The sequence below is a fragment of the Pelodiscus sinensis genome, chromosome 10, assembly GCF_052426305.1.
Source record: "Pelodiscus sinensis isolate ZL-2025 chromosome 10, ASM5242630v1, whole genome shotgun sequence".
NCBI lineage: Eukaryota > Metazoa > Chordata > Testudines > Trionychidae > Pelodiscus > Pelodiscus sinensis.
In genome coordinates, this window is record NC_143061.1 from 35,553,965 (window position 1) to 35,577,012 (window position 23,048).

Below are 23,048 nucleotides of genomic sequence, written 5' to 3' on the forward strand. Positions count from 1 at the left end.
AGTCCGAACTAGGGTGGTTTATGTAGTCAATCGAAGTTGCAAATGAAGCCCGGGATTTAAATATCCCAGGCTTCATTTGCATCTTGCCGAGCGCCGCCATTTTTAAATCCCTGGTAGTTCGGACTCCGTGCCCGCAGCTACATGCGGCACGGAGTAAGTAGTTAGAATTAGGCTTTCTAATTCGAACTACCGTTACACCTCATTCCACGAGTAATAACGGTAGTTCGAATTAGAAAGCCTAATTTGAACTACCTATTCCGTGCCGCGTATAGCCGCGGGCACGGAGTCCCAACTACCGGGGATTTAAAAATGGCGGCGCCCGGCAAGATGCAAATGAAGCCTGGGATATTTACATCCCGGGCTTCATTTGCAATTTCGATTGACTACATAAACCACCCTAGTTCGAAGTAGTGTAGACATACCCATTGTCTTTAAGGTGCTGCTAGACTATTTGTTGTTTTTTAAGTTTTTCCAGTTACAGACTAACTGGGCTACCCCTCTGAAGCTTTAGAAATAAAAGGTATACTAGGTATACTATGCAACAAGAGCAGGGGGGGTGAGAATTTCCTCCAATGCTCCCCACTCCTATTCTTCATCCATTGTATTGTAGTTAAAATAAATTGGCAAAATACTCGAAAGGGGCTTGATTATATTGCATTAGTTGGACAAATAAAATAGGCAGCGTTTTAAAATATAGTGGGCGGGATGTGGAGTGTTTCGGTGCAGAATGGTGAACATGTGGGGGCAGAGCTCCCCCGGAGCGGAATGCACGCTCTAGTCTGGGTGCCCTGCCACCGAATGGCCGCTAACAGCTCGACGCCGGCTGCTTGTACTGGGTTACCTTGCCCAAAGCCGAGAGAGGTGTAACTTGCCAGTCAGGACCTGAGCAGACACAAACTCCATCCAACCGCAGGAGCGTGCGTGTGAGAGGACTGCAAATCGCTTCCGCCAAACCAGAATCAGCCGGTATCATTGGCATGAGGGAGCCTCGAGCGGCAATTGCCCAGGCTCAGGATGGAGGAGCCACGGTCGTGCAGAAGACGAGCGGCTCTGGGAGCCAAGGGGCCGCGCTCGGCCTCCGCCTCCTACAAAAAATAAGCCCCAGGCCAGCGCCCCCCGGGCCGAAGGGAGGGGACCCGGCTGGGCTGGCGCGGGGCGGCTGAGCCGAGCCCGGGCTGAGGATGAGCGGCAGGGCGGCCGGGGCTCGGAGGGAGGCAAGTTTCGGCGAGAGCCGGCACTGAAGCCCCGCGGGCGGCGGCAGAGCTGGCTCGGGCCCCGCGCGGTGAGTGTGGCCGGGACGGAGGCACCGGGACGTGGCGAGGGGCAGGAGCCGGAGCCGCGCCGGGAGGCAGGGCGCTGGGTGGGGAGGCGGCACCGCTTTGTCTGGGGCCGCGGGCGAGACGCGCTGCTGCAGCGAGGTAACTAGCGGTCATCCTTTGTGCTGCCGCCAGGCAGAGGGAGGGGCCGGCGGTGGAGCCTGCGCCCCCGTCTTCCATCCCGCATACTCAGGGGCAAGGCTTTCCCTGGTGGCTGGGGTCTGCCAGCCTCCCTCTGGGTCTGTCTGCGCAGGCGGAAGTTCAGAGAAACCGCAACACTTTCTGAACCTGCTTTAAATGGGGGGAAGGGGGGATGTCAGATCTCAGCCTTGGAACCCTCTCTTGTAAATGTGGGGGGAAACCAGCCATCTCCTACAGCATTTTCTGAAACCCTCCCCACAACAGAAACCTTTCTCTGTAATTTCTTCAGAGGCGTAGCCAAGTGAGTCTGTAACAGGAAAAACTTAACAACTAATAGTCTTTAAAGTGCTGCTCGACTATTCGTTGTTTTTTAAGTATTTCTCTGTAATGTAATGGAAGGTGCTTCTTCACTGGCCTTTAGGAGAAAAAAATGCTGGTCTCAGATCTTAGCTCTGATATTCTTGCTGTCTCTAATAACCATATTACAGGCTCCTAGAGAAAGACGATCAGGAACAAGATCTTATCCTATAATAACAGCAAAGCATGAGTAAAATTGCTGGAGAACAAGAAAGACAGAGTTGTAGCTGAAGCACAGGATTAGGAGCATGGAGTGTTTGATTCTGCCACAGACTTCCTGCATGACCGTGGCCAACTCACTTAACCCAACATTTGCAAAAGAAATCTCTGTGTTAGATTGTCTTCATGTTTCACTGTGAAAAGTAGAGATACCTTAGGCCTGATTTATCTAAGTGCTCAATAGTCACAGTTCCACTGAAGTCAATTGGAGCTGAAGTGAACATTAAAATCAGGCTAACCATGTTTCAAGCAGGACAACCAAAAATTGAAGCCTACAGAATTGGAGAACACTTTGTAAACATATGCCTTCACTTTTCTGTGTCTTGGTATTACTATCTAGGATACCCAACAGGGGTGTTGTGAGGCTGAATTTGTTATTATTTATAAAACAAGTAGATTTCTGATGGAAGTTTCTATAAAAGTGCAATATTCTAAAATGTTAACATTAAAGATAATTGAACACTGGAATAGGTTACCGGGATATATAGTAAATTCTCCATCACTTAGACTATTTAAATCAAGACTGGGTGGCTTTTAAAAATATGTGCTCCCCTTTTCAGCCATAAATTGTTGTGTTAGGTAGGTGCTGCATTAAGTCCATGCCCTGAGTTATACAGGAAGTCAGAACAACATCTACTAAACTAGTAATTCACCTGAGAAGGCAGTTAACAGCCTGCAAAAGTTGCTTCACGTTCTCCTCAATAAGTTACGCAAGAAAGGCTGACACCTGAAGTCTTGCAGACAGAACTCCTATTAGACTTAGTGGTTCCTATCTAGTTCTAGTAGATGAAACTACTATTTTGGGTGCACTTTGGATGAGGAGCTCTTTGAAAAGTTGCTAGGTGATGAACGCTGTAAAATAAAAAAAATCTGGTCCTTATTAATGTGTCTAACTGATGCTGACCTCTATATTTGGCACCACTGATGGATCAGATTCTGGGCTCTTCTGACAAATTGGCCCTTGGGAGATACTGCCCAATCCATACCCAGTCATGGGTAAAGGGAGTTGGGGATGTCATCATGCCTTGTTCTGATTGAGGATCTCTCACTATCTTGTTTGATTGGGGGAAATGGGTAGTGTGGCATATAAGCTGCTGGCATTTTTTGTTTCAATTTCTTTAGGATTTTGCAGTTGCAGTGTCCTCTGCTTTTCTGACTTCTAAGGCACTCCATCCTACTTCAATGCATCCACAGTGCAATAGGTCAAGGGTGTGCTGAGTCATGAGTGAGGAGAGCAGCCAAATGTCCAATCCTAGCTCTGTCCAGTATTTCAGAGTTTACGCAAGTATTGCAAGTGACCTTTCCTGCTTGTGGGTGTATTTACATAGATTATGGACTAAAGATAAAAATGAAGAGTGGTTAATAGTGCAGAAGTGAAAAAGAATCCAGTTCATGCAGGGTAAAAATAAGCATTTCCGTTTTATCCGAGGTCAATGTTGTTGCAAGTCTGGCACTAACTCAGATCACTTGTTTTATCAGTTTTCTTTGACTGGGGCCATCCTTACTGTTGTTAAGTGAGAAGTTTGTCTGCTATTGTAAGAAATAGGATGAGTATCATTGCTGGACATAAGTCACACTGAAAAAACATTTAAGTCATTTTTTGTTTAAAATTATTGTAAAAATACACCGTACTTATTCCTGGCAAAAAAGAAAAAATGACAATTACTTAGGAAGTTTGATATAATACAGCATTCAATTAATATATAACTCATATATGGATAAATCAACACCACATTTTAAAATGACTAGTAGTTTTTGTGGCCTCAATCTTTGGGCAAACAATCTAAGACAGTTTATAGGGCTTGATTGTGAGAAAGTAGGTACTGAGCATTTCTGAAAACCAGACCTCTTTTAGATGTGTTTCAAATTGAGCTTTCAAAATGTTAGGCACTGAAAATTGCTATTTGAATTAGAAATTTAGGCCATTAATATTACTGTAGAGTTAAGCCCTTGAGGTCAGGAAAACAAAAATTAGGTTTCCATATTCAATCTTTAGTGATATGATGACATTTTTTCTGACACATTAGATTATAATTTCAATCATATAATATTTTCTACAACTGCAGACAAACATTATACTATATTGCATTTTGTCTTTCTTATATCCCTTACTATTTTTATTGCCATAATCAGTCAGTAGATCTTTAGTGATTTATTCTTTTATACAGTGAGTTCTCTTCTCTCTTGTGTATAGGCCAGATTCTCAATTTATGCAAAACAACATAAATGGAACAACACTGATTTACATTGGTTGAGGATCTGGCCCAGTGAATTTTAGAACAGGGCTAAACGGAGCTTTATGCTCACTGAGCCCTTTGTAAGGGATGGTATTTAGCAGCTTTACTACCCTAGAAGAATCACAGGAAGGAACTGTAACTCAGAGGCGCCCTCTCCTTTCTCCTGCTGCTTTGCAGACAAAGGGTTATTAAGTCACTTTACTCCTTTTCAGGGTACCACTGCTGGTGTCTGACCAATTCCACTAGCTGGTGTGTAGTGGGACACGGCTATGGTACTATCCACAGCTATATCACCAGTTTTTCCAGATGATTTGATTGTGGGGGAAGTATGGAGTTTGCATGTAACTACTTAGTTCTGTCTGGCGCACCCCCCTCCCGCTAGTCCAGTGTATTGAAAGAAGCTACATGTGTGTATTCTATATTATAGAAAAAATATGATAATTAAGAAGTACATAATTAAAGTCAGTGGTCAAATCTTCTCAGTGCAAACCACACTTAGCTCTATTGACGACACCAATTTACAATACCCAACGAACTACCCGTATGTCATGACGCATATGTAAAAAGACTCAGAGTTAAAGTAGGAATGACTTCAGCCTTTTTTGCCTTTGATTACTTAATATAGTTATATATGACATTTTCTAAGGGGTAAAACTTAAAAAGAAGTTTTGCTTTTGACAACTTTGAAGCTCTGCTGGCTTGCAAGAAATTGGCGATAGCTTGTGTAAATGCTATAATCTGGAACTGTTTGAATGGCGACTACCAGAATTCCCTGTCTCATTCATCTGATAGTCCACAGGAGAGAACCTCTTTTCTGGGCATGTTAGGGAATTCTCAGGAGATAATTTCTCTCTTGCAAACCTTTGTGAAATTTTTAAGATGCATGAGAATGGGCTTCCATCCTGCACACCTTAAAAAGTGGGTGAGATCTCTCTTTCAGTTTTTACCTGGCATTGCACAGATCCTTCAGGGCAGGGGGCTGGTGGTCTGGGGAGTGCATGAGTCAGGGCAGGGTCTTGCGGATGTTGGGGGGGCTTAGAGCAGGAGTCTGGGGGCATGGGCGATGCAGGAGTCAGGGTAGGGGTTGAGGAGGGGTTCAGGGCAGGAGGCTAGGAATGTGAGAGGTGAGAGTGCAGGAATCGGGGTATGGGGTTGGGAGGAAGGGGAGCTCATCAGGGTTGGGATGGGGGTGGCCCAAAGTGGTGGGGAACATACACCCTGATTGCTGGCTTGTCCCTGGGGTGAGGTGACATGAGTACCCTGCCTGCCAGTTTGTCCCCGGGAACTGGACTGGGATGGAGGGCCTGGCTTGGAGAGAAGGGGGTGTATAGGCTGGTCCAGCTGGTGCTTCCTGGTCCAGATATAGGAGACAGAGGGGAGGGCCACGCAGGCTGGTGCTCTCTGGGTCAGGGGCTAGCGGGGTGGGCAGGCCATGCTCCACAGGCCCGCTCCAGGTCTAGGGACCGGAGTGAGGGGTCACTGAGGGTCGCACCTCCCTTGGCTGGGCCCTGGGTCAGAGGGTGCAGTCCAGGTTGGCCCCAGCTACACTCTCTGGGCCTGACCTAGGCAAGGGAGCGGCACAGGCTGTCCACAGTGGCACTCCCAGAGCCTGGCCTGGGGGAAAAAGAGGGCCGTGTACAATTAAACCCTAACCTTGCTTTAAGTTATGACAGGAAGCTGCATACCAAATTTGGTGGTCCTAGCTCTTACTGTTTAGGAGGAGCAAAATGCAGGACAATGTAGCACTTTAAAGACTAACAAGATGGTTTATTAGATGATGAGCTTTCGTGGGCCAGACCCACTTCCTCAGATCAAATAGTGGAAGAAAGTAGTCACAACCATATATACCAAAGGATACAATTAAAAAAAAATGAACAAATATGAAAAGGACAAATCACATTGCAGAACAGAAGGGGGATGCGGGGGTGGGGGGTGGGAAGGGGGAGGAAGGAAGGTAAGTGTCTGTGAATTGCTGATATTAAAGGTAGGGAGAGTGGGATGTTTGTGAGTTAATGGTATTACAGGTGATAATTAGGGAAACTGTCTTGGTAATGGGTGAGAAAGTTCAAATTCTTGTTAAGTCCTTGTTGGCAAGTGTCGAATTTTAACATGAATGACAGTTCAGAGGATTCCCTTTCAAGTGCAGATGTAAAAGGTCTTTGTAGCAGAATGCAGGTGGCTAAATGACTTAACAAGAATTTGAACTTTCTCACCCATTACCAAGACAGTTTCCCCAATTATCACCTGTAATACCATTAACTCACAAACATCCCACTCTCCCTACCTTTAATATCAGCAATTCACAGACACTTACCTTCCTTCCTCCCCCTTCCCCCCCCCCCCCCCCCGCATCCCCCTTCTGTTCTGCAATGTGATTTGTCCTTTTCATATTTGTTCATTTTTTTTTAATTGTATCCTTTGGTATATATGGTTGTGACTACTTTCTTCCACTATTTGATCTGAGGAAGTGGGTCTGGCCCACGAAAGCTCATCATCTAATAAACCATCTTGTTAGTCTTTAAAGTGCTACATTGTCCTGCATTTTGCTTCAACTACCCCAGACTAACACGGCTACATTTCTATCACTGTTTAGGAGGAATTCTTGAACAAATAGACATACTGACAAACAGACAGTTGCAAATTTCTAATATATGTAGATAGACAGGGCTCGACAAATTATGCAATCTACTCGCCCGTGGCGAGTAGATTGTAACCCGGAAGAGCCGGGTTCCGGCGATCTGCGCATGTGCAGCTTGCCAGACAGCGCGGCTGGCAAGTGGGGCTCGCCACGATTTGGCAAGCCCTGTAGATAGATATATACTGTCAAATAATGCTCTTGATTTCCCTAATGTAAAACCTTGAGTGATGTCACTGACTTACAAACGGCAGTGTTTGGAAGCATACTAAAAGCATTTATATTGTTTATTTCAGAATACTGTGGGGAAAATGTGCACCACTCAGGAAGATATTGGATATGATTTTGAAGATGAATCAAAAGATAAGAAGACACTTAAACCTAATCCAAACATTGATGGTGGATGGGCTTGGATGATTGTCCTTTCTTCTTTCCTTGCACATATACTCATCATGGGGTCCCAAATGGCCCTCGGAATACTTAACATGGAATGGCTTGAAGAATTCAGTCAAAGTCGAGGCTTGACTGCATGGATTAGCTCCCTCAGCATGGGTATTACATTGATCGTAGGTATGTTCCAATATATTTGTACTAGAAGATTTACCTGGTATTGCTCGGGTCCTTAACTCAATTAATTTTTGTTTTTTTGGAAAATAAAATGAAAATGTACATGTTTCATTTGAATCATTGCTCTGGGGTGAGGCTGGAGATGAGAGGTTCAGTATGTAGGCTGCCCTGGGGAGACAGGACTATCCCAGCTCTCTCTCAGAGCAGCATCTTGGGGCCAGTTGTAAAGCCCTTGTCCATGACGGCTGCAGCTTTAGTCATGAAAGTGAGGGGTATATGTACCGTTGCTGGGACAGGTCCAGGTTCGTCTGTCCCCTGCGCTCCCCAGCCAGAATGAGGAATGCAGCAAACTGTGCACTTTCCCTTCGCTCCCTGATGAAGCGGAACAGCCAGCAATGTTCCCATATGAATGGGGGGGAGGGCGCTTCAATGCCCCCCCAATAAAGAGCACCTGGGGGAGAGGGAGGTTCAGGGTTGGGGCAGTCCCAGACAAGGGGAGGGGGGCTGTTTCCAGCCAGCCCCTTTCACCTGCCTGGTGATTTTGACTTTTTTTGTATGGTTTTATGAGATGCCATCCCATTCCAGGCACATCTTATTTAACCTGGCACAACCATACCCTGACCTTGCTTTAAGTTATGATACGAGGAAGCTGAATACCTAATTTGGTGGTCCTATCTCTGACCGTTTAGGATAAGTTCTTGAACAAACTGACAGACAGACAGACACACAGACAAACTCTCTCAAATATACAGTAGATTACAAAACTGTGTAGTTTTAACATGGTATTTTCCCCTTTGTCCCAAGTATTTTCTTGCAGTATTTAAATATGGTAACGGAGTAGGCTAGAGTGTTCTTGGACTGTAGTTTTAAAGTTGACAGACCAAATGCATTGCAGGTTGTCCACATCATTTCCCACATCAACTGATTTGGGCTGTGGGGCTAAAATAGCCCAGTCAACATTCCCACTTGTGTTGGAGTCCAGGCTCTAAGCCCTTCCTTTTCAGAACTTGGGCTCCAGTCCAAGCCCTAAAGTCTACACCAGTGGTCTCCAGCACGGTGCCCGCAGGCGACATGGCGCCCGCGGGGGCATTTGTGTGCTCCCACCAAGTGCTCGAGGCTGGCCTGGTCCCGGGCACGTGGCGCATGCATGGTGCCGGTGCCGGAGCCGGCCCCGGGTGCATGGCGCACAGTGAGTGCTGGCCCCAGGAGCGCCGCGGATAGGCAACCCTACGACACACTCAGCAACAGGGTCCAGCCCCCGACCCCTTGCGGGGCCCCCCCACTTACCTGGTTCCACAGGGGCTTGTCTTGTGGCTGGAACAGAAAAACAAAATGGCCACCAGCAAAAAAGCCTCTTCTTAAAGGGGCCATGCTGATTTTTTATTTATTTATGCTTAATAACTGCTGTTGGGGTCCTTTTTTTTTTCTCAACAACTTTGGTCTCCTCCCTTTTTTTTTCTCAACAGAGTTTTTTTTTTGGGGGGGGGGTCGGGGTCAATATTTTTGGTTAAACCATATGGCAACCCTACCTGCTGTGTGCCCTTCTGTCTGTGTAGCTTTGAGGGCTGCCTGGGGGTGGCCCCACCCCTTCTGCCTGAGGCCCCGCCCTTCCAGGAGCATGACACTTCTTTCTGTGCCTATTTACATATTTCTTTGTCAGAGTTTTACAGATAGGCCTCTTATGTTCAGCTGAGATGTGGATGCACTGTACAAGTCTCTGAAAGTCAACAAGCCAGTTCTGATCAATAGGGTTGCAGAAGCAATTCTAATTCTCCTCTACCTGGCATGTATATTTGATCTGCACTCCGAGGAGTATAAGATGCCATATTTTGTCTGTTAAATGGACCACGCTTATTTATTCCCTCTTTGCCTGAGTGTAAATAGATTATCCTGTAGTACCTGTCACAGGCTCTGTGACACATTTATAAAGGTAATTAAATAACAGCATCCAAAGGGGCCACCCAGGACAAAGTGCCATGATTAAACAAAAAGTTCTATCTCACTGAATTCAGATAATGGCAGAGTTATTTGCCAAAGACCTAGAGGAGTTTATTGAATGACACTTCTTAGGGCCTAAAGGAGTTAATATGAAAAAATTAATCCTTTTAATTGCATTTAACAATTTCAATTAAACTATTGTTTCATTTGTTTGAAAATGATAATTAAGGCTTTTCATAAGTGTTACAGTAAGTATAAATAGAACTTTATACAAACCCCTTACCAAATTCTTTTTCTTGTTCTGTGACAGGTCCTTTCATTGGTTTATTCATTAACACATGTGGGTGCCGCAAGACAGCAATTACTGGTGGGATCTTGAATGCCCTAGGCTGGGTGTTGAGTGCCTATGCCTCAAATGTATATTACCTCTTTCTTACATTTGGACTGACAGCTGGTAAGCAATATTTATTATTTGAAAATTCTTTTAAATAGTGTCAGTGTTTTCTGCCAGTCCATTTGCTGAAAACATGAGAGAAGCCAAGATGGGTTTTGGATCATTTTAATATTTGATTTTTTTAAAGTTTCTGATAAAGTGATTATAGGAGGGGATTTTAGCTATTTGACAATTTTTCTTTCAGTTCAGCAGTTCTCAAACTTTAGCAACCCGTGAACCCCCATTTTGATTTATTTTTTTCTGCAGACCCCCAAGGTGGCTTCTCATTTTCGCAAGGGACTCTCAATACTCCACTCAGGGCTAGGATCCTTCTCCATTCTACCCTTTGCCCCAAGATCCCACCTCTACCACTCCTCTTCCCTGCCTCTTTCTGCCCCCTCTTCTGAGTGCTCTCAGTCCCCATTCCTCTCCCCCTCAGCACCTGCTGCACATCACTAAACATCTGTTCCACAGTGTGCAGGAGGCACTGGAAGGGAGAGGGAAGAGTTGATCAGTTGGCTCACAGACCCCCTTGAGTATCTTCACAGACCACCAGGGGTTCATGGACCTCAATTTGAGAACTGTTTTAGTTTGTTCAGTTTGCAGTCAGACTAAAGTTATTGTGCTGTAGTTTCAGACAAATCAAGTTCTGCTTTCCGTTTGAGATCAATGGAGTTATTCCAAATTAATCTGATGCAAGTGATAGACTATAGCCTAATGGGCCCAATTTTTATTCCACACCATTTTTACATTAGTCTAACTCCTTTGTCTTTAACAGAATTACACCAGCAAAAATGAGAGCAGCATCAGACCGAGTAAGTCCGATCATGAGCATATGGAGATGTTTTTGTTAGTGATGGGAAAGCATGGAGGTCTCTCTGGCATGCCTCTTTCAGCCAGGGATGGCACCACAGTCAGGTCCTGTTTCAGTTTATAAACAAAGTCTAGACAGCCCTATTTATATCAGAGGGCACCTCCTCTTCCAAGGGTCTCGTTTATTAGCAAGTCATAAGCATAACTAGGATTTGGGGGCATTTGTTATGTCAGTCAATGTCTAATTCCTTTTTCCAAGATAGTCTTCCACTATCTTTTATCTAGTTCTGAAACCCTTCCCAGTTCTTTCTTGGGGTTACTCCTTTTCTGTCCTCCTTTAACCAGGAGTTCCCAACTTGGAACTGTGCTGTACTGATTTTCCTCAGCCTCTCCTTAAATAGAACTTCCTTCCTAGTTGTCTCTGAAACAATCAAATATTTGGTTTTTCTTAAGCTGGAGCCTCTGTTCTAGCCATCTGGAGCAGAGCTATATGCTATAGGGCCATTGCCATATTCTCCCTCTGCTGGCACTTTGCCTTAATTAGCCCTCTTGGTGCTATACAGGTCAGCCTTTCCTTGCTGATATCTTCTGGTATCTGATTTGCTATGAGGGAGGAGGTTACCTTTATGCTGGCTCCTTTCCCCAGTTTATACACAATTGGTTGGGGGGGGGGGGAGGGTGAATGGAGCCTCCCCACCCCTGACAATGAGAAAGTGATGAGCTTGCTATTGATTCCTTGGATAGCTTCCTCTCTGTCAGGTGTAAAAACCCACACATGCTTTTCCAGTCCTTTAAAGAGGTGTGCTACATGGGCTGCTTTCTAGGCACATCTGCCCTTAAAGAACAGATTGTCCTTCACAAAGCTTCCCTTCCAAGACCCAGTCTAGATCCAAATGGTAAACTTGATCAAAGTTTTAATTTAGACATGTTCAGCAGGCAGGAAGGAACTTTTTGTTTGGCTGTAGACAGGAAGTCAACCAGTATGCTTGGCAATACCCTTATCTTCATCAGAAAAATTTAAGTAACTAGGGCTGGAAGTTCTCTCTTTTGTAGCTCGCCCATATGGAGCCTGAGCATAATTTATACTGTGCACCCAGATGGCTGAATCTCTTTGCCATCTCCTGTGTTGTCAACAGAACCAGTATTTCACCACAAATAAACTTTTCCGTGGAGGTGGCCTTTTGATTCTCAGGAGAGGAGTTCCCCTTAAGGCACACACCTGAGTTAAGGATACTTCTGTACAGGTTGAGAGATCCCTTTCAGGGTTTCCAAAATAAAACAAAAAAAATCCACACCCCAGAGATTGTGCTATTTTGCCTCCTACTTATAGTATCGCTCTTAGCAACACCCATATCTGTTTTTTATGTACAAAAAAGTCTCAATTTGCACCACACATCAGTCATTCCTGCCTTTTATTCTACAGTTTTCTAGAGCCTTACTGTTTCCTACAGGTTTTCACTCCAGGATACCTGCCTGAGAATCAATCAATCAACTCTCCTCTTTCTTCCCTCATTCCCAAATTTAGGGGCTTCCTTGGTGAGATCTAAATCTTCTTGCCTCCAAAAAATCCCTGAAAATTTTTTCCACAAAATCTGCATAGTTTCTGTTAAGAATTTGTTTCTGCTTTTCTGCTCTACTGGATATCATTGTATTGATTCTAATAGAGATAACAATGCTATCAAAACTCTTATCAGGGTGGGGAGCCTTGCCTGTACCACTCTCCTTATACCTCAAGTACCCTTAAATTCCTGCTCCTGGACGCTCTTGCCCTAATTCTCCTACAAACCCTCTCTACCAGGGAATTATCCTGGTCTAGAGACCAAATTGCTTCCTATAGCTCTTCTTATGACTTCTCTTTCAGGAGCCTCCTCACAGCTATCTCCCAAATGGCCTACTTGCTGGCTTTCATAATTATCACCTGATCCCTAGCTTTTCATTCTCAGCTGGGAGCTAGCTGACTCATCATAGATGAGACTGGGCCCAGCTCCCTTTAAAGGGCCAGCTGCCCTGCAACAAGTACTGGCTTTTCAAACTTATTCAGACATGTAAGGTCTGACATAGCAGTCACATATTGTAAATTATTGTAACTTCTTAGCTGGTCTGAGTTTTAAACACACTGGTTGTCTGTTACAAACTAGAGTATCTCTAATTCCAGAATCCCTCATCAGAAGGTAGCTACTGACTGCTGTGAGATAGGATGGCAGAAATGACAGCAAGGAATAAGGAAGGGAAAATTTATGTTTTTTATCTGAGGAACACTGCCTTTGAAGAGGCTCTGGATGTAGTGTCTCTAGAAAGATGATTGCAACATGAAGTAAGGTGTAGTTCTGGCTCTCACTGAACTTAACTGGTAGAAAAAAAAGATTTGATTTTTGGACTTTCCCACAAGGATAAATCAGAAACTACAAAGTGTGTGAAAAAGCCAAGACTGATGAATATGGACAAAAGAACTCTTTTTGGAAATTTTGGTGAGATCTACATGTAGCTTCCTGCCCCAAAAAATCCTTGAAAGGAATTTACACAAAATCTGCATAATTTCTGTAAAGAATTTGCATCTGCTTTTCTATTCTACTTGGTATCATTATATTGATTCTAATAGCGATCACAATGCTATCAAAACAGAGATATCAAAACTCTCCTTTCTATACCTCTCTTTCCTTATATCTGGAGTACCCTTAAAATACAGATGAATCAATTATCTTTTTCTCACCCTGTCCAAAGAAATCAGACAAAAACTATTGAACTGCCTAAAGTAATATGTAGAAATAAATAGCTAAAATGAAAACCATATCTGTGTTCTCTAGAGAAATCTGCCTGGGTATTTCAAATGAAAGTGAGAAGAACTGAGATGTACTCAGTGGAGTAATTCTGGTAAAAAATTGGGATCAGGGAGATGTCAGGGATATTCTTCTGCCATGCTATGAGACTTCCCTCCAGTGCAGCCCCCAAAAAGTTCCAACGCCTAGTTTTTCTCCCAATTGCCATTAAAAATGGCTCCCAGTGCTGACTTACTTTGACTCTCTACCAGACTGGCTCCCATCCTGCGCTGCAGTGTTCAGGTAACTCATTGGCTCCTGCTAACTCCTTCAGTTTATATTTTTTCTCTTCCCAACTCCTTGTCATGTACAGTCTTCCTAGATTCCCCTATTTCCAACAAGCCCCTCCAATGTCTTCTCCCCAACTCTGAGGCTCTGTGATTCTCCCCTCCCTGCACACTTTCTTGGTCTTGCCAACTCTTCTCCCAAGACTCATTCTCATCTTCTCAAATCAGCCCCTCTCATTCTCTCTTCCCAGGCTCTTTCACCTCTCCCCACCCCCCCATCTTTCCAGCTTCTTGTCCCTTTTCCAAAATATCCCTCTTGGACCACTTATGTCCCTTAAGTGCCTGTGCACTCTGACAGGTGTCGTCCCTTTGTCCTGCCCCCCACCCCCATGCTCACATCCTCACAGAGCTGTGTCTTCTGGTAGTGGCTTGTGGAAGGGAAATAGAGGGAACCAGATCTCTTGAGCACCTCAGTACCTCAGAGGTGGAGGGGGCGTGTCTATACAAGGATCCTGCCATGCCGGCCTAGCAACAGAAGACGGGGGAACAGAGAGCCCTCTGTTGGCAGAAAGGTACAATTGCAGTTGCCCTGTAGTTGCAAAGTAAGGGAAAAAATGACTAGATGCATTTTTTTCATCACTAGTGAACTTAAAAAAAATCAAGCCATTTCTGTTTGCTGTCCAAGAAGATATACGTACAAGCAAATATTATGGCTGTGTGCATATACAATTGAAAACTGAAGTCTTTGTACTTTTATTCCCACATCTACCACTGACTTGCTGAGTAACCTTGGACAGATTACCTGAGACCTGATTTTCAGAGGTGCTGAGAGCTCACAGCTTTGGATGATGTCATACTGAGATATGACTGCTCAATACCTCTGAAAATATCAACAGCTATTAGCCCCAATGTGGCTTGGTTTTTCTATGTGTCAAATGGAACAATCACTACTTTGCAGGGATTAGTTAATTCATGTTTGTAAAATACTATGTATGCTAGATTAAAGTAAATGATAAATGCAAAGTATTTATTAATTGTGATTATTTTTATGAAGAAATTAGGTATAGCCCTTTGATTACTGGTGTGTTGCTAATATGGCTCTTGCTGCTGCACTGTATAGCTTGCTAAACATGGATGATTTCAGTAGAGTAGCATGTGATGTTTGTATTTCCACAGGTGTTGGGAGTGGCATGGTTTATCTGCCTGCAGTGGTCATGGTAGGACAGTATTTTCAGAAGAGAAGAGCCCTAGCTCAAGGACTTAGTACCACTGGAACAGGATTTGGAACATTCCTAATGACTGTTTTACTGAAGTATCTGTGCAAGGAATATGGGTGGAGGAACGCAATGTTCATCCAGGGTGCTGTCTCTCTGAACCTGTGTGTCTGCGGAGCACTCATGAGGCCACTTTCTTCCAAGAAGGATGCCAATGAAAAGGGTATTGAGAGAAACAATAGTGAGGATTATCATGCAAAAGCTCTGTTCCACTCTGCAAAGCCTATAGAATCTAATGGGGTGTTACATGAAGAGGAAGAAAAAAAAGAAGCACCAGCTAATGATGAAGTGCTTGATAATGCTCAGACTGTGGAGAGCAAAGGTAAAACCAGACGTGGAATGAATTTGTATGGTCTTTGCATTCTTAAGAGAGTGAGCCAGCTGACTGTTACAATCAAGAGGGGGTTTGGAACATGGTACTCCAGTTACTTTGGGGCTGCATCACTTTTTACCAATAGAGTATTTGTGGCCTTTGTGTTTTGGGCATTATTTGCATACAGCAGCTTTGTAATTCCTTTTATTCATCTTCCAGAAATTGTCAAACAGTATAATTTATCCACACAGAATGATGTATTTCCTTTGACCTCAATTATTGCCATTGTTCATATATTTGGTAAGGTGATCCTTGGAATCATCTCTGATCTACCCTGCGTCAGCACTTGGAATGTCTTCCTGACAGCTAACTTCAGTCTCGTCATCTGCATTTTTATTTTGCCCTTAATGCATACGTATATTAGCCTGGCGATGGTTTGTGCCCTAATAGGCTTTTCCAGTGGGTATTTTTCTCTAATGCCTGTTGTCACTGAAGATTTAGTGGGGATTACGCACCTTGCAAATGCTTATGGCATCATCATTTGTGCCAATGGGATATCTGCACTGCTAGGACCACCATTTGCAGGTAAATAGTTTGTTTCAAATCAGCATATATATCTGGGGCTATATCTGAATTGTTATGTATTTGTGGTTGTGGTTATATACAGCAGCTCCTGCACTGACTAGTGTCACATTTTACATGTATGGGTTTACAGAACACATTACCCACCTCTCAGTAAAAACTGCCATCCTTGGAAGTCTATTCAGCTCTGTTACAAACTGTTGTTTCTATGGTAATTGCTTAAGATAATTGTATGTATCCATTTCTAGAATAGAAAGGGTTAATATATTTACCCGTGTATTTTATGTAGTACAGTTTATAGCTGCTGCATGCATATGTCCAGATGAGATATTTGCTATAGTATTGAGTTGTTACTGGGATCCTCGGGGTGCAGCCTGGGATTGTGAGACCTCTGTGCATCCTTTAGCTCTCCAGCCTGGGCTGTCTTTCACAATGCCTTGCTAATGACAATGAGCAAACCTCTCTAGGACCTGTTATCACTCAGCACATGCTGATGTGGAACCCTTCCCAGCTGCTAGATTGCTCCCAGAGCCATGCATGAATCCCTCAAAGGAAGGCATCAGCCAAATCCTTCCCCCTCTCCTCTCCCAGTACTGTAATTCAGGAGTATATCATCTAACTCTGTGGTCACCAGCCCACACTCCTGCACCCCCACATCCACAAGCCTGTGGCTTGCTTAGCACCCCAACCCTCCACCTGACCGTAACACTTTCCAGCCTGGAGCCCCCTCTATGAGCCAGCATCCCCTTCTCCACATTCTCTTTCACCCAAATTCTCTCTCCCAGAGCCTGCACCTTTCAACCTTTCCCACACCCAAATCCCTTATTCCCACCCCAGAGCCCGCACCTACTGTCTCAACCTAGTGAGAGGGAGTAAGGGCTGGGGACAGCAAATGATGGGAATGGAGAGGGCAGGGTCTCAAAGGGGTAGGGTCTTGGGGAAGGGATGGGGTAGATCTTGGCTTGCCCTGACATTTAAAAAGTGATCTCGGGTGTAAAATGGTTGGAGACCACTGATCTAATTTATTAATTGGTTCACCACTTCATCAATGGAAAGTGGACATAACCAGACTTTGTAAAATCCCTGAGCAAATTTATCAAACATTTCAGGCAAACATACTGGTAAAGATCAAAAGTAAAACAAGTTTATTGAATACAAAAATAGATTTTAAATAATTATAAGCGATAGGCAAAACATCAGAGTAGATACCAAAATAAAATGAAATAAAATAAAATTTAAGCACAGTCTAACCTCTCACATTTATTTGACTGGGCAACAACTAGATTAAGCAGTTTTTCTCACCCCACTGAATACTGCAGTCCTTAATATACAGGTTTATCACTTAAACCTGGGCCAGTCTCTGTTGGAATCCTCAGTCTTTTCCTGAGTGTCCTTGTTGTTTGCAGTGTTGATAGTGGAGAGGGTTCCTAACCTGTAAACCTCTTAAAGAAATAGCACTCTATCACACTGTTTATCTACACTATTTGTATGAACCCCATCACTTCAGCATCAGAATAAGTCCTTAGAGACATCAATATATTTACCTTTACAACAGTCCTGTAAAGTAGAGAAGTATTATCCTCACTTTACAGATGAGGAGACTGAGGCACACAGTTAAGTAACTACCCACAAGAATTTTAATACCAACAAGTTCAGTTGCAATTGGTAATAGGTAACAGGAAGGGGTAATGTACAAATCCTTCTATCAACTTCTATTAACCTGGCTCCATGACTGAATCATTCAAGAACATACAATTTAAATAGTGTAATGTTTTAAATTTACTTTAAAAAAACTCTTTTCAATAGCCTTATGATATAATGAACCAAAATTACATTTTTTACTTTCCATATCAGAGAGTAGTTTCATTACACTAATATTTCTTGTGCAAATAGTATTACATGCAACATATATTCGATAAGGTTATTTTCTTGAATAAGGGAAATTATATTAGTTCCAACATCTGGTCTAAATAATGTACAGATCAAGAGTCTTACTTGAGAGACAATTTTTTACGCTATTCCACAGATACTGTTTCTTTCTGTGGGAATAGTGACAGTACTTTGCATGTTAGAGAGTATTTTGTCAGAAGATTTGACTGTTTTATAAATATTAATTAGGTCTCACAGCTATCTAGTGATTTGGGTAAGTATATTATATCCATTTTACATTTGGGTAAACTAAGCCACAGAAGAATTTACTGAGTGCACAAGATCACACAATGAGGCAGTGGCACAACTAGGAGTACGACCCAGGTCTCTTCTTGAACTGTTAGACCATACTGTTTCTCTAGGAAATAGAGAAGATGGTGTACTATATATTTTTTCTTTGTCCCAATAAATTTCATGCTTTGTTAATTCAACTGTTTTTCCCCTAAGGCACAAAGTTAACCTCTTAATTGTGCAAGATACTGGACATGATTCTAACTGAGGAGGAGAGGAAAAGGGGTGTCATTTCAGAACAGGAGAAGAGGAGATACCTATACAGTTACATACAAGGCAAATTTGTGAAATCATGTTTAAAACAGATAGTAAAAGTTACAACAGCCCAAGTAAAAGGATCACACATTCTGATAACTTACATGTTGTTTACTCTGTAATTAATTAGGCCCTGAAGCTCTAATGTGCACAAAAATTCCCAATGAGATAATTGGGAATTTTATCTGAATGAAGACTGCAGGATCAGGATCAACTGTATCTTCAACCAATCATAAGCAACTCCAGTTAGAATGAATTCTATGGTCCTTGCCAAAACAAACTCCCATTTACTTCTGAGGGAGATCCAGCTATCCAAAGACTGTGGGATTGTGCCTATTGGCTTCACAAGGAATTGTATACATACATTAAAAATGCCTATGTTGTCTCTCTGTATTTAATACCAACTACATCACCTATGTAATGTAGCTGGATTAAATAAAATAGTTGACTTTCACCCTGTGAAAAGCACTAGCATGAATCCTATGTGCTAGTTAAACCTTTGTGCTTCCCTTTACACAGAGGTGAATTTCATCCAGGCTATGTCTATACTACAGGGTTTTTGCACAAAACCCGCTGTTTTTGTGCAATAACCCGCAGAGCGTCCACACCTCAAGCACATTTTTGCACAAGAAAATTTACAGTAAAACAGCAGAACAGAGAGCTTTTTGCAGTTTAGGTATATCTCTTTCTTGCACAAAAAGATGTGTGTGGACGCTCAACAGGGGTTTCTTGTGCAAAAAAAGCCTATTAGAAAAAGCACAGGTGCTCTGATGGCCATTCTGTGATTGGCAATCAGAACTTTCTTGCAAAAGAGTGTCCATGCAGTGTGGATGTGCTTTTGTGCAAAAGCACATTGCTTTTGCAAAGCGCTTTTGAGATGTGTATGTGCTTTTGCGCAAGAAGTTTTTGTGGAAGATCTCTTCTGTAAAAAGCTTCTTGTGCAAAAACCCTGCAGTGTAGACAAGGCCCCAGAGTTCTTCTGGACTATTGAGTTGGCAGTCCTGACAGAACAGTAGATTTCTTTCCATTTAAGTATTTCCTTCACCTTTTTTTTATTATCAAACAATTAAAAAAAATACCATTCAGAAGTAGCAGGGACAGTATGGGTAAGCGAAAGAACAATTAAATAGGAAGCCATGTGCTAAGAGAGATGTTAGAAGCAATTTGCTCTATTCCTAGCTCTATCTGCTGGTATAGGATTTATATTTTTAATCTGGGCTGGAGTTGATACAGATTGGAGAAAAAGAAGCATTCAGAATTTGGGGACCTAGCTTTGCTATTGGGATTTAAGTAGCAAACAAGGGTCAAAATCATACACAAAAGAAATCTGAATAAAACAGAAGATGTAAATTAAAGACTTTAGCAAATTAACAGTGTAGGACAGGGGTGGGCAGTAATTTTTGGTGGATTTTGGAATCCAAGATTTTGGAGAGTGCTCAAGGGCCACATTTTTCCGTGGAGGAGGTGCGGGGACTAAGATGGAGATTGGATGTAGAACAGCTGGAGATGGGTGAAGTCTGAGAGGGAGTTTAGGTGAAGGAGGGGGGGTTGTGACCTGGGTCAGAGGAATGGGGTGTAAGGCCAGGGAGGCACTTACCTAAGCCAGGAGCTTACCTGCAGCCCCAAAGCATTGAAAATACAGGCTGCTCCCTCCATGTGGCTCTCAGTTCCAGGAGAGGGGAGAGGCTTGTGCTGCCCCCATCACCTAAGCCAATCTCTCAGCTCCTATTGCCTGGCTGTTTCTCGCCAATTGGAGATGAGCTATTGGCTGGGGTCAGTTCCTATTGACCGGTTGTTTCTGACCAATAGGAGTGGAGGATTGGGCTGGGGCAGGGAGATCATGGGAAGTCTTCCCCTCCATCCAGAGCAGAGAGATAGAGGGAGCAGCCCTGCGTTTAAAACAGTGTCTGCTATGTGCCTAAGGGTCCTGGGAGGGCTGTCTGAGGGCTGGATCTGGTGGCTTGGTGGACTGGATCTGCCCACAAGAGGTATCTTGCCCACCCCTGGTATAGAGTCTTCATAAATATATATATATCTCAGACCTCCAGAGACTTACGGGAGCCTGGGACTATTTTAGTCTACCTGACATTTGAATTTTTGAGTCATTCATTCCCTGTGACTTCTTGTAGAGCTTGGATGAGGGCTAAAACATGTCCATTAACTATTTATATAGCTAGCATGGCATAGCAGATTGAATAGGAGTCTGGGAGCGAGGAGGTCCTAAATTCTGACACCACCTCTGCAACAAACTCACTGTATGACTTGGGGTAATTGCTAACTATGCAAGATTTCCATCTGTAAATTGCGGTAGTAATACTGATCCTTCAATACGAAGCCTAATTTTCCACTGCTCTGTACCTTGTATAACCATTTTACCTGTGCAAATGTGAATGTAAAACAGCCACTCTGATTTAGCAGCATTTTACATCGACTTTCCACAGGTATAAATGATCATACAAAGTGGAAAATCAAGCCTGTAAAGTACTTTGTAAATAATAAATATTAAATACTAAATATCAGTGGAGCCAGATTCTCACTTGGTGTAAATCAGTGTAAGTATAGTTCCACTGAAGTCAATGGAGCTATTCTGACACACCAGCTGAGCATCTTTAGTACAACAACATGTTTTTAAGCTTACTTACAGTTAACATATTCATTGGCAAAGCTGATCTTTTCACAGTTTGCTTTTCTTTATTCCAAGAAAGGAGACTGGATACAGTTAGTAGCAGTAATTTGACCACATTTTTCTGCATATGTGAAAACATTGCCCACCAAGAATGGATTAAGGCAGGAAGATTCCAAGTGGAGGGGCCAATGTTTATAGAAAGCATCTAGAAGCATAGGCCACTGCACTTCGAATCTTCTTGCTAGACTTTTAGGATGGATCTTTGCTTTCACCCATATCTGAGTCCTTGCGCTTTCTGGCAAGTAGGTAGCCCAGCCCAAATTCTCATTCATCGTAAATTGTGCTGCATCACAGCTTGATGCTTTCTCTCTGGGTCACTGGATCCCAAGGTTTCTGCCTTATCCTTCCCCACCAAAATGTTTTGAAAATCCTAGCTCCATATATCGCACATCATCCTGAGAGTAAAGTTCTCCCTTATGGAGAGGACCATCAAAAGGCCTGTGCATATCTGAAGTCCCATTTTGAGGATTTAAAAGGGATATTAGTGACGCATAGGCCATGGGTTGGCCTTCTGCATGGGACTGATTAAACCATTGGTTTCTATTAGTTCATTTCTATTTTTATTGTTAGATATGGAGGCAATTTCCACTTCATTTCTTTTTTAAGAAAAAAAATGGTCATTTGAATGAAGTGCCCCATAATAAGATGTGTTCATGAGATAAATATATAGTGTGTTTTTTTAACGTTCCTGTTTTATGTTTCTCTGAAATGTTTTCTACTGAAAACTTTCTTTTCTTTGTTTTGCAGGCTGGATCTACGACATCACACAAAAATATGATTTTTCGTTTTACATATGTGGTTTGCTTTACATGGTAGGAATAATCTTTTTACTCATCCAACCTTGTATTCAAAAGAAACAATCAAGAGACAAACCCACTGAAAACACAAAAGTATAGTGCAATTTATAGAATGTTTTGAAAAGAATGTATTGAGTTTGTGTCTATAGTATAAAATTGCTATTCTTAAGACCAACCACTTTGAAGAGCATCACAGTGAATGAGCTGCAAAGTGCTGATATTAAATAATCAATGGAAATGTGCTTGTAAAAGGAAGTTTACTGTCACACTTACAATTCTTGTCTTTAGAATGACCTCTTTAATAAATACAGACTTTGAGAGCTCTTCAAATGTAATATCACTATTTTTAGATTTGGACAGTGGTTGAAAAATTCACTCTGAATCATAACTAATGCACACCAGTTTTACACTGATGAAATTGTATTGACTGCAATGCAGTTGCTGCTGATTTACACTGGTGTGAAAGGAGTATCAGGCCTCACACGAATCCTTTTTTTTTATTTTATATTCCATCTGATCAGAAATTTGTTGATAAGCACAAAAAAAGGCTACATTTCTTATCCGGTTTACTACTAATAAATCAAAGATTACACTATTTAATATATTTAAAAGAAGAATGTTTCTGTGATGTAAAATTGAAGATTTCTTATATTTTTTTGAAAGCACTCTCCATCCAAGGAACGATTTTTGATGTTTTGATTGCAGAAGAAATTATCCATTCTTAACTCATAAGAGAAATGATAAATGAGGTATTTTAATCTGGTACCAACAGCACTGAAGTAAAACAAATAAAACAAGAAAAAAATGGGAAATATTAATGGGAATTGACAACAGAAAGGATTAGCAGCAAAACTAGATGATCTTTTGCAAGAGTCTATTAGAAAAGTTATGCATTCTGGTAGAGTTTATGGACCTCCCAATTCTGATCTTAATACAGCCAGAGTCAACTTCGGTAGTTACTTCTGATTTACAGTGGTGCATCTGAGAAAGGAATCTGGCTCTGCCTATCATTCTAACTTTGTTTGCTTCAGTTTTATACCTGAAACTACTTTGGGCCTGACCCAAAATAAGTTGTTATAGGCCCACTGAACCAGATTTCCATCAACTAATTGTAAGAGCCATAAACATCAATAGAGTTAAACCTGATCAATGAGAGATCAAAATCAGGTCCTTTGTGTTTAGAACAAATCTCTGGAAGACTGAACTTGGCCCTTCTTTGGTT

The 23,048-nt window shown here is 42.5% G+C and overlaps 1 protein-coding gene across 3 annotated transcripts; it reads left to right on the forward strand.

The window, feature by feature from the left end:
* Positions 1-926: 926 nt before the first annotated feature.
* Positions 927-22,679, forward strand: SLC16A14 (solute carrier family 16 member 14). Of its 3 annotated transcripts, none has more exons than XM_089780849.1 (5): positions 927-1,282; positions 7,202-7,475; positions 9,721-9,864; positions 14,876-15,871; positions 18,245-21,770. In XM_089780849.1, the coding sequence occupies exons 2-5, from the start codon at positions 7,217-7,219 to the stop codon at positions 18,262-18,264; spliced, it is 1,419 nt and encodes a 472-aa protein (XP_089636975.1). In that variant the 5' UTR covers positions 927-1,282; positions 7,202-7,216; the 3' UTR covers positions 18,265-21,770. The 3 variants fall into 3 exon arrangements, with proteins under 3 accessions (XP_089636975.1, XP_075793746.1, XP_006119935.1); XM_075937631.2 differs by lacking the exon at positions 18,245-21,770 and adding an exon at positions 21,777-22,679 and having other exon boundaries at positions 938-1,282; XM_006119873.5 differs by lacking the exons at positions 927-1,282; positions 18,245-21,770 and adding exons at positions 1,301-1,418; positions 21,777-22,679.
* The last annotated feature ends 369 nt before the right edge of the window (positions 22,680-23,048 follow it).

What these genes read in the sequence shown, in the direction of transcription:
- SLC16A14 (XM_075937631.2), top strand. Translation starts at nt 7,217, where the DNA reads ATGTGCACCACTCAGGAAGATATTGGATATGATTTTGAAGATGAATCA. An exon ending in TACATTTGGACTGACAGCTG is followed by an intron (nt 9,865 to 14,875) that starts GTAAGCAATATT and finishes GTATTTCCACAG; the next exon opens with GTGTTGGGAGTGGCATGGTT. An exon ending in GCTAGGACCACCATTTGCAG is followed by an intron (nt 15,872 to 21,776) that starts GTAAATAGTTTG and finishes TTTGTTTTGCAG; the next exon opens with GCTGGATCTACGACATCACA.